At 37.3% G+C, this 14,865-nt stretch overlaps 1 protein-coding gene across 13 annotated transcripts in view; it reads right to left on the reverse strand.

Moving 5' to 3' along the window:
* Positions 1 to 14,865, reverse strand: part of LMO3 (LIM domain only 3) — a 75,292-nt gene that overhangs the window by 41,565 nt on the left and 18,862 nt on the right. For 4 of the 13 annotated variants that reach the window (XM_070619217.1, XM_070619218.1, XM_008534998.2 and 1 more), the window contains exon 2: positions 7,737 to 7,950. In XM_070619217.1, coding sequence (XP_070475318.1) covers positions 7,737 to 7,942 — 206 coding nt within the window. In that variant the 5' untranslated portion in view covers positions 7,943 to 7,950. Of the gene's footprint in view, positions 1 to 7,736; positions 7,951 to 11,630; positions 13,821 to 13,851; positions 14,225 to 14,358; positions 14,574 to 14,865 lie in introns of those variants that run through there. The other 9 variants (XM_070619216.1, XM_008534997.2, XM_070619215.1 and 6 more) reach the window with 9 other exon arrangements.

The raw sequence follows: 14,865 nt of genomic DNA on the forward strand, positions 1-14,865 counted from the left end.
CAAGGAAAGAAACAGGTGCTAACCACTGATCTTGCCCAGTCTAAGATGTAGCTGTTGGCCAGAATATATCTTTATTGAGCAGGTGATAAACACAAAATAAGCATTATGCTCAATGCCATAAGGCATGTCAAAGTACAACAGCCTTGATCCTGTTATTTTTGGTGAAACGTGAGCAATCTATCAAAGGACATTACTTAATAGGTTACAAAATCTTTTAAAAAGAAGAAAAAGGATAAAATAATTTCAAGAATTGTATGCATCTCCTGTTAGAATTGCTATTAAGAGAAACATAGTATTGTTCTAAAAGTTTTAGAACATAAGAATAAGCTAGCAATGTCTAAAATCTGCTTTTCTCCCCATGAAGCTGCCTGTTGGAATCCCACAGCATAAATGAGATGGAAATTTATTTTTTCTCTGTGGTATTTAGATTACCATTAAATGTTGGCATTAGCACATTTTATGAAGTTCCCTGCCCCCTTACTAGTCCTTGTCATATCTGATATTTATGTTTACTAAAACTGATTTTCTGTTTTTATTAATAGGATGGGTTTAATGTAGCCGATGCTTTACTGCATTAGTAATAACAATTTTACTTAAATATGGCTTTGGTGTACTCCTCTGCAAATAATCTTTGAGTTCCTAAGAGTCTTTTATTTTCCCAGTAGCCCAGTTGGAGAGTTTTTAATATTAAATTGAATCATAACAACACATGCTGGTTAGATTCTAACTTAATACATGCAGCCTAATGTTAATTTTCCAACTTCAAATCACTGATCTGACTATTCCAAGATGATTATTTATCTCAAGTGTGATTTTGCTTTAAACTAGGGAAGTCCACAACTTTTTTTATGATGTAAAAAGAGGTTTTTGTACCATTAAAAAGCTAACACTATGGAGGAAAAGAATTCAGCAAAAGATTTAGAATCTTTACAAAACTACAAAAGATATATTGTTGGGAAGGAAAAGGTCTATCAAGAAGTTTTGACACTATATGGCAGAAAGCAGAATGGATAGGTGGGGGATGTGGGTGGTGTGTGAATATAGTAAATATGTTTGACAAATATAATGAAAGGGTATGCTTGTCCTAATTCCTTTAGAGAAAAGTTATTAATATTGTTAATAAGGGGCCAGAAAACCTTCAGTAAGGAAAAGAAATTGCTTTGGGTAAGAAATGCAAAATCTAAATGCCACATTTCTTGCTTCACGATATAAACTCCCACTTCAAAATAAATTTCTTATAAATATCTCGAAAAGGGTACCCATATGGTTAATCATTAAAACAAGTATGTTACGATCATAGAAACAGAATGGAACGGACAGTATCAAAATCCATCGGAGCTGAGAAAAACAGAACTGGGTGATAAAAATCACAAGGGAATAAATTTAGGCATTCTATAGGATTAGAAAACTTATCTTTCCTCTTAGAATGGTAAGCACTCTATAAGAATAAGTCAGTACTATCGTTTACAATACTAAGAAATTAGCTGGCTTCAAGCATCTGAACTTTACAAGTCTTAAAACCTGCCAAACTATGGGAATCTGGGGAAAGTCAATTATGACAAAAGTTAATGTTCATTCTAAGGTTTTATAGATTCTAATATCTGTATGTGCAGCATACAGATATCCACCTACACCTCTTTAAATGCTTAAGGGGAAATTCCACCTCAGTTGGAATAATCACTTATACAAACCAATTTAAAAAATTTAAAGGAAAGGAAAACATTTTTTTAAAGAGACACGGCTAATGCAAATGTTTAAAAAAAAAATCTTGTCAATTGAATAGAATACTGCTGTTTTTATTTTTACTTTCTTTGTATTCAAGATCTTGTCCTGTATTTACAACTCATATATTTTAACATTTATTGATAAAAGTTAGAATGTTAGCTAATTTTTTTTTTTTCTGGAAAATGGGATGAGGTTGCAGTACATAATTTTGAATAAGAGAAGACATTCTCATAGGAACTGGAAAATGTTTTCAAACCAAATACCAAAAGATTTCAATGACTCACAGTGTAATGAAGAAAAATACAGTGGTCGTTTAGGTTGGTTCAATTGTTCTTTTAGGCTATACAATTTTTATGTGAGACCAAAATACTGCACTACACAGTACATTTCTACAATGCGTATATTCATCAAAACCATTTGCAAAAGGACTACTTTCAGCATATTTTAAAAATGAGATTCCTTAGTAAATTATGTTTATGCAGTCAAAACACAGCATTAAAATTTATTATTAGTCACTTAATGGAAGTTAATGACGAGTTTATAAATGAAGTGCTGGCTTACTTTGACATACTCTCAGAGCAACCAAAAATAGAGATTCTTTTCCAGAGTTCTATGTCTTTATAAAATGCAAAATAAGCACTTTTAGCAATTCTCAAATGTACGTCTTCCACATGCATTTAATCCTAAATATATTTGTAGAAACAGAATATTTTTCTGCTAAGTCAGGTATGTCTGACTTATCCATCTTATGTGTAAAAACTATCCAAACTGAAGTACTACATGCTTTATAAAAAGATAAAAAATAGTGAAGATATAGAAACAGTGTGAAGTATTTTTGTATTTTAATATTCTTGTGGGGGGCGGTATTTTCAGTGAAAATACAAGTCTATAAAACAAACCAAAACAACAAGCCACAAAACTGAAATAACTAGCTACTTTAAATACTCATTCACTGAAAATAGATGCATCACAGAATTAAGGACAAAAAATATTTTAGATAAATTTACAAATATGAAATCCTGTATGTAGATGAAATATTTTTAACAGAGATTGTTACAAAGAAGTTGTCACTCAGGAAATCTAGTGTGAATCCACAAATTTTTTCCAAATTGAGGGGCACTCTATCAAAGTTCTGTACAAAACAAAATTATCACTTGATTTGTACTAGTCCATGAACGCATATCATCTAAAATGTTTGAAATAGAATTCAGTAGTGCTTTCCTATAATAAATGGAAAAATGCACTTAAAGCTTTTTATAAAGCTATAAAGTATGATAATTTACAAGGAATATAAAGTATTTTTTAACAGACTATGTTGTCTAACACACTCATATGCCAAAATATTTCATAATCTAAGATTAGCTTAGATATTTAAATATAATAAAAGTTATTACTATAATAAAGTAAGAAAGCTCAAATGAAGCTCGTAGAAAACAAAGTTTATTTGGGACAAGTTTCATTCCATACAAAAGCTTAAATTTTCAGAATCTAAAACAATAAAAAGTGCTTTTTCAAATAACAATAATGCAATGTTTTCTGGGGAAGATATTTTTAATTCCCTAATATTAAAAAGGTGACAATGAAGGAAAAAAACTGAACACTTTACTCAACATTAGAAAAGAACCTGTGCAGTGAATTGTCAGATAAAATAATGTTAACAATATATTCATGTTTACTTTCAAGGCCTTAATTATGTACTAATATAAATTTAACATATAAAAATTGAGGCACTATGTTTGATCAGTGTGAAATAAGTTATAGCTAGATTAATGCTCTATGCAGCATTTCATTTTAATTTTCTATTTTAAAGTTATTATATTATTATATTAAAGTATATAAAATTTGTAGTCAGCATGGCAGCTTCGAATCCTTTTTGTTAATTGGCAAGTACGGTGGAGCATTAAGCATCGCACTTTCCCCATACTTTCATTTTAAACAAATCATCCTCATATATAAAAATAGCAAATTGCATTAAATTTTATATAAGACATTTTCATCTTGCCATATAGGAAGAGCTATAAGCAGCTTCCATGGCACATAGCACAGCAAACAGCTTTGAATACACTCTCTGGTAAAATACTATTTGTAGAGACAGAAGATACAGCCTATATCGACTTAATGCTTAAAATATACCACAAGTAAGAGGTTGCAGGCTTAAATAAAAAAACAAGCAAAAATTGCCCAAAAGCTTAAGTGGTAAGTTCTAATATTCTTTACTGCCTCCAAGTTGAAAAGTATTTTGTCATTTCTCCTAGTTCTGACTGCTCAACACTTGCCACAAAATCTTAATTCTAAAGCTCTGATTATATATTAACTACTTCATTCATATTTTCCAGACTAAAATATGGATGACAGATAGTTTAACAGTGACTACAGTCTTGTAAACATCATTACTAAAACTGTGCTATTTTTACACAAAAACTGTTAATCTACTTTAGGCATTCTATTAGTTCTGAACTCTAGCTCAAGGTACAAAGATGCTTCCATGTCTAATTTGTCATAAGCTCAACTTTTAAAAATAAGAAAGTTATAAATGTAGTGGATATGTTTTGAACAGATACATTTCTGGGTCTTGGCATATAAATATTGATGGGCAGATTGACTTCATGGTTTAAGTCAGAAAGCATGTTAATAGAGGAAGTTTTTAAAAGTCAGTCCTTCTGTTCCTTTATCTAATGAGTTTCCGAAGGCGGAGAACATCCTACAAACTGGCGAATTCTCTCTCATCAGATATGTGCATTTTATATTCTACAGAAAAATAAAAGATAATATACCAGCCCCATCATGGAAAGTGAACTGTCAAGATCTGAAACTCAGGACATAAATGTAAAATCTTTTCTTCTTCTTTAAATTATAGCTAATTGTGCCACAAAGGAGAAAAAAGATCAGAGAGAAATCAAATTTACCACAATAATAGTTTCTATAAGCCTTAAGAAAATATCTTATGATTTAAACTCTTTATTCATCATTCATAGAACTTGTAAAAACATGTCATCGCTATCACTACTCAAAGTAACGCAAAGTAAAAAGTTAGAACTTCAAGACTTGTTCAGCATTAGAAGTGTTTTCTGTTTTCTTTTTTGAAAGAAGTTAATAAAGAAGTTAAATACAATTGGTAAAAATATTTCACTCTTCTCTCAATATGAAAAACTTATTTAGCACAGGATAATATCTATAACCAATAATTTACAAGTACAGATAAACTATTATTTTTTATCATTTTTCATATTCTTACTTAGATGCCTAGAGATTTAGACAGAGTAATACAAACCTGTAAGTTATTTATGGCTTGTTTGGTGCCTCAAAGAAATTACATATATCTAAACACCAAAAACAAAACCAAACCACTTTTTAATAGTATTTAAACGTTATGTATTGACTGTGCAAAATACAAAAAAGGAAATGTGAAATAAAAAGGAAATAAGAAAAATTATTTTCAAAGCTCAGGAAAATAGCCATAGACAACTACTTGCTCACTAATCATATTACAGATTTTGTGTAATTAATAAGCAATTAGATAGTAACAATTTTAGGTGCACCTCCCTTTTTCCCTTAATTTCATCCATTACCTAAAATTAGGCCTCTCACACAGCAGGCATTCAAAAAACATTTTTGCATGACTATTTATACAGATCCAAAGAAATTAACTAGTAAAGAAAATTTGCTTAATTGCATTTGTCTATTTGACATTCAGAATCAGATTATTTTAATTTGCCAGTCAGAGACACATGCTGTTGAACATCGACACAATTTCATTGAGATACATGCTTTCCACATAAAGCTAAATACCACATCTGCGGGATAATCTATAACACGAAACAGTGTTTTACACACATACCACTTCCTCATTTCACTCATGCAATTTTTAAGTGTTGATGAATTACTCATTGACAAAGAAGTCATGTTATATACAGCAAACCTTCAGTTTAAATAAGGGATAAGCTTGCTGTTAACAACTTGGTTTGAAATGTTAACAGCCCTTAGGCTGTTAACATAACAACCAGCCATTAATATGGTAATAACCGATTTAAGAGGAAATTGTAGTCTGAAAAATGAATATATTGGCCATCAGGACCAGGGTTTCTATTTGAAAGAGTTTCTATTTGAAAAAGAAAAATAAGTTAACGAGCATTAAAACTTTGAGCCTATCAGAAATTAACTAAAAGTTCTATCATAAAAAGCAACACAGAGAATCTTTCAGAGATAGATAAGGATTTCTGAGATGAAAACTATTTTGATAAATTCCCTCCAACAACACACTTACTTGAGACTTTCAAATAGCAGTTTAACATCATATTTTTATGACCATAGGGAAGAATAACACGAAGCAAGTCTAAGGTTACTTTCTCTGCTCGCTACTCTATTGCCAACTACCAGAAACAGTTTCACTCACAGTACAGGTATTTCACTAGCAAATGTATAATTTGATTTAAAAAAATCCAGATATTTCAAGAGACTTTCTTCAAATTTTACTCAATTTTTGTCTTTATTGCTTACTAGAACACCTTAATCTTGCCCAGACTGTATCAACTCCTTGCTTTGGAATTGCTGTAAAATAAATCCACCTGAGATTCTGCACTTGTAAACAAATGTAAAAGTTAAAAAGGGTCAAAAAGCTATGGATATTGGTTAGTAAAGATAAAGCAAAACTGGGAAGCAATGTTAAATCACTAAAAGCAAATACAAATGCTTTATGTGGAAATGAGGCTCTAATTCACAATGAGCACAGGAGAAATTTTGATTTCAAAGAGGAAAGTTCAAAGACTGCAGTTCTAAAAGAATACGCAAAATAAATTAATTCTGATTAGTTGTGCCACCACAATGAGGGAATTTCTAGCTATAGAGAGTCACTTCCCATTGTTGGCACTTGCTCCTGTTTTGCGCACTCAGGGAACACAGAGAAGTTGTAACAAGTGGTCATAATTAGTCAGGAGGCTGTCAGATGAGGACGTCGTAAGAGGGGGAATAGTAGAATCTGATAAACACTACTGCTGCATTCATCCTCTTCCACTAACGTTAATCAAACAATATACACATAAAGGTTAAATTGCACTGAATATAACTGAATTATACACTCAGAAGCACCAAATTCCCTAGAAAACACCCTCAAAATGACCACGATGGTTAAGGAGTTACTGCTGATTGATAAATTTTGTGTCATGAGGGAAAAAAATTCCAAATAAATCGCTTGATGTCAGACTAGAAAAATGATTAATTGTGTCAAATATGAAAACCCAAATGATGCCATACATCATTTCTCTAATTTGATAGATCCTACTTTATTAATATCAGTAATTTGTAGCTGAATCAAGTCACAAAGTTCCCTGAAAAGCAAAATAATTTTTCTTAAGTAGAAGTTCTCACGTTGAGTGCTAAAGGCTGAGAAACAAGCATAGTCGGTGTCATGGCTTCATAAGCAAGAACATCTGAGTTGTCCTGAAACTTACAGTTTGGAGAGCGGCTATCATTTCCCCATAATGATGGAGGGTCTTTACTTTGTTATTTTCCATAAAGCTACAGGCAAGGCTGAAGCTGGTCAATGCTCAGTGCTATCTTTGTGATGCATTCCCACTTGGGGAAAGTTTTCAAAACTCTACATAAATATCCTAATAAATACCAGTTAAAAATTTCAAACAGACTTTCTCTGACAAATCTAAAACAGAAAGAGAGTGGAATAACTTTGCATTCTATTCAGCTTACCTTGTCCCTTATGCTCTAATAAAAAAATTGTCTGCTGATTTCTGCCAAATACATCTTTGACCTGAACTGGCAGTTTCAGTACAGGCAGGGAACAGCCTACCCCTAAATAGGAGCACTTTAGATATTGTGTTTTGCTGGCCGTTGCTTAAGTAGTAATTTGCATAACAGGCACCTGGCAACATGTGGAAGACTCCCAGGTCAACAGCTTTCAGGAATAGAAGCTGGTCGTAAGGAAATGAACAAAAAAATACACTTACAAAAGTATTTTAAAAGGAATCCAGTCATCACTGGTGTGCAAGGGTAATTCCTACCTCAGATAGTCTCTGCGACAAAGGATAAGATTAGCTTTAGTGTACAGGGTGGAGCCCACCTCTCCCAAGCGACAGTCACAGCAGGCACACTTCAGACAGTCTTCATGCCAGTACTTGTCCAGTGCCTTTAGAAGATACCGGTCCTTGATCTTTCGGTTGCAGCCAGCACAACCTTTCGGCTTGGTGTCTGGCTGGACTGAGAGCATTTGTATACCTAAAGGAAGACAAAAACAAAAAAGAGAGCTGGGACTACAAGAAAGAATCCAACGATGTCCAAAGACCTCAAAACAAGTTAAATATTTAATGTTGCCTCTTTCAAGAAGGGTTAGACTTTCTGTTTTAGGGCCATACTGAAATCAAACTAAGTTTTGGAAACAAACAGGTTCAAACTTTACAAAGTCTGTATTAAATCACTTAGAAAGTCACACATATAAAGTGGTAAAAATAATGAATTCATGTTGTACATAGTAGGTTAACATTATATACACGAAGTTAAGTAATAATAAATAATTGTATCATGTCCCCATTCTCTACACAGAGCAGTTCCTGTAGGGAGAAATTGTACATAAATGGCTAACAATCTTAAAAGAAAACTGTTTAACAAATCAGTCCGTGCACAGTGTAGAGGAGTCAAAAGTGAGTTTTTCTTTATTGGTTAAAAATTTCACTTAATAGGAGCTTGATGGTGGAAGGAGAAAGCACCCTTATGGGATGACACTATCCTTACTTAGCAGTAGAGATGTTTCTAGTTACGTACACAGGGCAGTCACCCGAAAAGCTCACCAATCCTATATTACTTGTTTGCATCCAAATATTTGTTCCTGTGCCCTTGATATAAAAAGTATTCATTATGTTAAAATTTTAAGAAAGTATTTGTACTCATAGGCATCGATCAGTGCTCCTATTAATGGCAGATTACCTAACTATATACCACACGCTTTTATATAAAACTAAAGCATAGGATTATGTAATTTATTGCCATGAACATGCACTGATTTATTTTTTAGGAGAAAGAAAAAACAGAAGGCAAAGTCTAAATATATATAAAATTACACAAACCTACATACATAAATATATTATATACATACTATACTAGACATAGGGACATTAATATATTTTAGAGATATACCTCTGTCACAAATAAGGAGTCTAGCTGGGTTCTATGGGTTTTACAATTTGATGACATTTTCTCATTGAAAGGATATTTGCCTTTGAGTTTCTCCTTCTTTCCTAAGTGTCAAACACCTAGCTTTAAAAGCAGCTGGACCAACTATTCAGAGCTTGAAATTTATCAAATAACTCACTTAAGCACCATAAAATACTGTAGACATCATTGATTCCAAATTCCCTCATTTTACAAATTATGATACAGAGGCCTAAGAGGACCAAGGGACCCGCTCAAAGCCGAACAGTTAAGCCCTAGACTTGGTGGCCTCCTAGTCCAGAGATCCCACTGTTATATTATGCTTCCTCTCCTCCGCATAAAGTTTTAAACTTGGACATAGAAGGATACAAAACACCAAATGTGCATACACTTGAAACAGTTTCAAGAAAAGAAATGCCAAACTATAATCTGGAGCATTTTCTGCGTATTTCCCTACTCCAAAAGAACTAAACCTTCTTCAGTTTCCTCTGATGCCTTATGTTGAAGGCTTCACCTCTGCTATCTTCACAATCCTTTTTTTCTTTTATCACATTGATAAGAGACATCAAGGCACCGTACCCTCACAGCTGAGGAACTTTTCTAGCAACAAATAATACATGAATTGCACATAAATATTGTGAGGATGTTGAACTTGCATTAGAAAACTTCTCTGGTAGAGTAATGGAATAGGGAATGGCAGGGAAGAAAGCCGGGTGGCTGTTCCTTCTGTATGACATGCATAGCCGTGGTCGTTAGAGCTGCAGACTAGCAGCTGGATCTGTACAGAAGAGCAGGTGGTATTCCTATAGCCCGCTCTCTGTTCCTTTTCTTTGAAGGAGCTAAGGGTCTAGTGTAGATTAATCATCACCCTTGATAGCTCAGCTAAATCTTACTCTCTAGAACTTCTAACAAATGAAGTTCTTTTGATCAGAACTAGTTACCGTCTTCCAGAAAGGTTCCACAAGAAATGAATCCCATTAATTACAGTACAGAACATACCCAAGTGCCTCTTAACCATATACCTGGGGGAGGGGGAAATTCTGATTTACTAAATGACATTCTGGATTTCATTTCTGAAAACAGCTAGAGACATATTAAGAGTGGTTATTCTAATTATCCAATTTATAAGGCTCTTATTTTATATCACAAAGCTGAAAATTTTTTGTCAAAATCCTAAGCTACATTTCCCTGAGTTGTGTCACTACCATCAAGCATGGAAGGTCAGCTATCTTTACTCAAAGTGCTTTGCAACCAAAACGAGGAATACCAACATTTGGCACAAGTAACACTACCTTGCTTGTCTTCACAAACTGTTTGTGTTGTGTTGACATTTTAATTTAGCACTCAGAGGCCAATTAATATTTGAAACTCTTACATTCTGTTTGGCCTTGGGCATAAAAGGACTTTGATATTTTCCACTCCATCCTGGTACTTTCTTTTAGAGATCACATTTGTCTTGAAAAGGAAATCTTTTCAATACTACACGAGTTAACAGTTGTAGAAAAAGAACTATTTTGTAGTCACCACGGTGCCATGTACCTAAAAAGGCATAAAGGGGTCAGCAGCCTCCCTTCACCATCCAGAAGAACATGTCTGGGTAAAGTTATGTGTTCCGAGCTGAGAAACATTTCACAAGTTGCTCATAGCACATCAGCACTCATAACTAGTTTTAGATTGGCATGTAAATTGTTCTGAGGGAAATTCTTATTGCCTCTGAGACCCTGCCATTCTGAGTTATTTGACAGTTTAAGGGAAATCATAATTAAAAAAAAGACATAAATAATAGCCTGTGCAGTGTGGTGTGCAGAAATAAGTAGAACCATTTCATTTAAACTCTGGTGAGCTTTTAATTGCCTGGATTGCATTGTGAGGCGGCCTAACGGTTGATTGCCTCCATTATGTTCCCTTGTTCTGTGCCATTCATCCGCGCAGTCTCAGCTTCAGTAGTTAACACAACAAAGTAACCACAACTCCACAACACACAGGGGTTTAAAAAAATAATCATAATAAAAGATTTGCAGCACTTAGACCCAGTCTTTTATATTTTTGGACTAACTACACATAGTGAATGGAAAACATTTTGTCCCCGTCGGAAGATACACAGAGAACAATTTGGGAGAAGGAACAGGAAGAGGGAATCCATAAAGGGGGTTGGCAGAGATGAGGTGCCTCAGGAAGATGCTAAAATGGGAATGCAGGTTCTGCAGCTGGGAGCAGTGACACAGATTAAAAGAATTTGGCCAACACGGCCATTCGATTGCCAAGAGGTACCAAACAAAAGATTTTCTCTCCTCCTGCCCATCTTCATCCTCTCCCCAGCCCCCAGCCCGGACTGGAGAACTGGATTGGGCCTAAAAGCTTGTTTCTCTCTGTTCACTGGCCCAGAGCATCCCTACAGGCTGCAGCCCCCTAAGGGACAACAATGCAAATAGATGTCCCCAGATCTCAGGCGCTGGAGCTGCTTAACTCTGTTCTGCCCCTTCAACTCCCAACCCCCCTCCCCATCCTTCCACTACCCCCCCTCCCCTTTTTGAGCAATGGAGCTGGGAACCAATTTGATTCCCTTTTTCTCCAATGCAGCTGCAAGGCTCAGAGATACTGACATTTTTCCACTCTTATCAGTTTAATTACAGTTACCATGGCAGCAAAGTGCTAGTGCTTGGCAAAGGCCAACAAGAGATTTGCAAGACTGAGTTCAATTTTGATGCAGCTCACATGCAAAATAAAAAAAAAATAAGAAACATACATACACTCTAACAAAGAATCCCTTACGGAGTTTATGCTCCAGGCTTTTGTGGTTGTGTCTTTGCAGCCACACAGGGATGATTTGCAAAGAATGTAGCAGTATTTGTTGCACCTAGCAAGATTAATTGGTTTAAGCAGCCGTCTTTCAAAGCAGTTACAACAATAATATTTCGGATCTTTCAGAAAGACACAAAAGCAGCGGAAGAGCAGGAAGGCTTCTGAGCAGCCAAGAGTGCCGAGCGCCGGTAAAGTGCATCTATGATAGATTGTAACCTTACCAAAACTTTTCTCCTTTTTCTGCATGAGTTGACTTAGGCGTGCCTGAGTTGCAGCAGCTTCGCATTGAGCACCCAGCCCAAAGGTAGACGTAGAAGGGGGTCTCCTTGATTTAGCTCAAGTGTGGACCTGGTGCGCAGCCTACGCCGAGGACCGACTATTGTGAAGCCACTTTGGGAGCGGGTCGGAGTGGCGGTAGGGGGTGGGGGAAGGGATGAGGGCGGCCAGACGAGACACGGCGCACACACAGAGCCCCTCGCAGTGTGGCAGTGTGCAAAATGATGGCGAATGACAAAGCCACATGCTTCCCTAACTCTGCCCGTAATCCTAAAATCCCAGCGGCCCCTTTTAGCTTCGTGGTAACAAATGGATTTGATTAAACTGTCACATGCGGCGTTAGCATAGCATATCATGTTCAATATGAAAAAGATCATAAATCTGACTTGTATTTCATAACAGCAATCTGGGCAGCCCCCGTAAGAATGTGCCGCATCAGTTTGAATCTCAACCTATTAGACATAGGCACCTTGTTCCACGGAACCTCTCTCTCTTCTGGCTACCCCAACCACCTCCCCCTACCCCTCCAAATTGTCACTTTTCTATCTCGTAGGAGCAACATTTTGTGCTTATGGCAGAGTGGGGAGAGGCAGAAGTGTCAACAAGAACCAAAAGATTGTCATTTCAACTCTTAAGGGAAGGGGGTGGGGGGGTCATGAATTTCAGCAAGTAAGGGGAGGGCGTCCGGAACCCCCTTAGGACTGAATCCCTTTCCTAAGGGCCTGGCCAGGGCCAACATTTCCTAATTGCAAACTCTCCCTGCCCCTCTCTCCCCAGGAGTCAGGGATGTGGAAATGCTGCAGTTCAGCGTGAACTTTGACTATTATCCACTCGAGTCGTACTTGAGACGTTCCGCGCCGCAGCCGCGCTCTCTCCTTCCATCAACATCTTCCGCCTGCATCTATTTCATGTCTCATCATAAAAATAATGAAGCCTCACATGATTTAAACAAAACCGTCTCAGCAGAGCTGCAGCCCGAGTAAAAGTTGCAGTGCGGAGCTGGGCTGCAGCTCCCGTTTATGCCTCATTAGGAGAGGCTGGGGAAGAAAAAAAATACCCACATCCGCACACGCACGCGCGCACCCGCAGACACACACACCACAAATAAGCCGACGCGTGTGTACACAGCTGCTGCACTTACCTTCTCAATTAAGCGATACAGGGGGAGGCCGTTCAGAAAGCACAGTGGCTGCTTTGTAGCGCTTCTCCTTGGGAAAGGTCAAAAAGAAGCATTGTTTGAAAAAAAAAAAAAAGAGGGGGAGGGAATCTCTATTTTTTAAGTTTAAAATAATGAGGTCCTCAAGGATCCGCCAAGTAATGGTGTTGACCGCATCTGAGCCACAGGTGTCCTCCTTTTAGGCAACTGCAGTCCGAAGCTGTCTCTCTCCGTCCAGGCTCCAGACAACTTACCCCAGCAGCACGCGAGGAGCCGAGCCGAAGGAAGCCCCAGCTCTCAGCTGCAAAATGCAATCCCTTCCCAGCCAGACATAATACAGCCAAAGAAAAGGTCACTCAGTTATTACTGAGCCGGCGGAGCCCAGGCAGCGCTTGTCAAGACCACAGAGAAGCTGCTCCCTTCCGATTTAAGACTATTTACCTCTCGCCCCCACCCCTCCCCTCTTCTCTCCTTTCCTTCTCTCCCTCCCTCTCTCGCTGGCTCCCTCGCTCGCTCTCGTGTGCCTGTTCTGCAGCTCAGTCAAGTACAGCCGCCCTCGGAAAGTGCAAAGCAGCCACGAGACAGATCGGGCTTTGTTGCTAATTTCCCAGGGTGAAAATTTACAAGCCTGCGAGCGCAGTCAGCACAACCACATGCATATGCTGCTCACAAACGCTGGGGACGACCCCGCGCACAAAAAGTGACCTCTGCAGGAGTCGACTCAGGAAGGACCCTACCTCCTGGACCCGTCCAAAAGAAGTCCTGCGAAAGAGCGCCAGAGGGAAAGGGTAGGGTTCCTATAATCATCAGGGCATTTTGGACCAGGTGGCCAAATTTAAAGCAAACTGTCTTCCGAAGCCGTTTCTGAAGCTACCAATTATGGAAATTAAAAGCAAGGGAATCAAACTGCTACCAGAATACACTGGAAAAGCACACAGCCCTCCCCTTTAAGAAATGTCTTGGGGGCGGTTGCAGTTGCTCAGTCTCTGACTTCCGTGAATGAACTCTCTAAAGTCGCTGCTTAGCGGGGCAAGTCTGCCCCACAAGCCGGTCTAGCGGATGACACACTGCCCTTCCTCCCTTCCTCCAGTGGCCCAAGAACCAAACTGTGAACTCGTTCCCTATTAAACAAGATTGAACCCCTTCCCACCCTCCTCTGAAACACTTCCTGCAATTACTTGAATTTCTTACAATTTAAAATTCACATGCTAGAATGAAAAATAGCCCGGAGCCCTGAGACTAACTTGGTCAAAGAGCCATTGAATTTCTTCACCATTACTGCCCCGTCTTCATAGGCTTGTTTTTGAGGCCTTGACAGATTCTTTTTTTTCTTGAAATAGGTCCCTTTCTCTCCAACCTCTTCTCCTTTTTACTTTGCATCTGTAAAGACCACTGGCAGCTTTAAAATATCTCATTTTTCTAAGTTTTCAAACTTCCAAGTCATCCTCTCTTTTTGGCCACTATCATAACAGCCTCACCAGATTTTAAGAAGTCCTGTCAAAGGTCAAGTTTTAAAATAGTCCACATTTGAATGACACTGGCTGAACTGTTTCAAGGGCCAAGAAGGATTCGATTGTTGAACTCCAAAAAACTTTTTTTCTTCTCAGCACCCTCAAGTTTAATCTAGTTCTAGTATTAAAAAAGATCAAAGCACCCTTTTCCCCATGAATATTTAGGCTAAATGATGCTTCTGTTCATAAAGAATAATGGCACCACATTGCTAACTTATTTTTTATCCCTTCCCTTTTTTA

The sequence above is a fragment of the Equus przewalskii genome, chromosome 5, assembly GCF_037783145.1.
Source record: "Equus przewalskii isolate Varuska chromosome 5, EquPr2, whole genome shotgun sequence".
Lineage (NCBI taxonomy): Eukaryota > Metazoa > Chordata > Mammalia > Perissodactyla > Equidae > Equus > Equus przewalskii.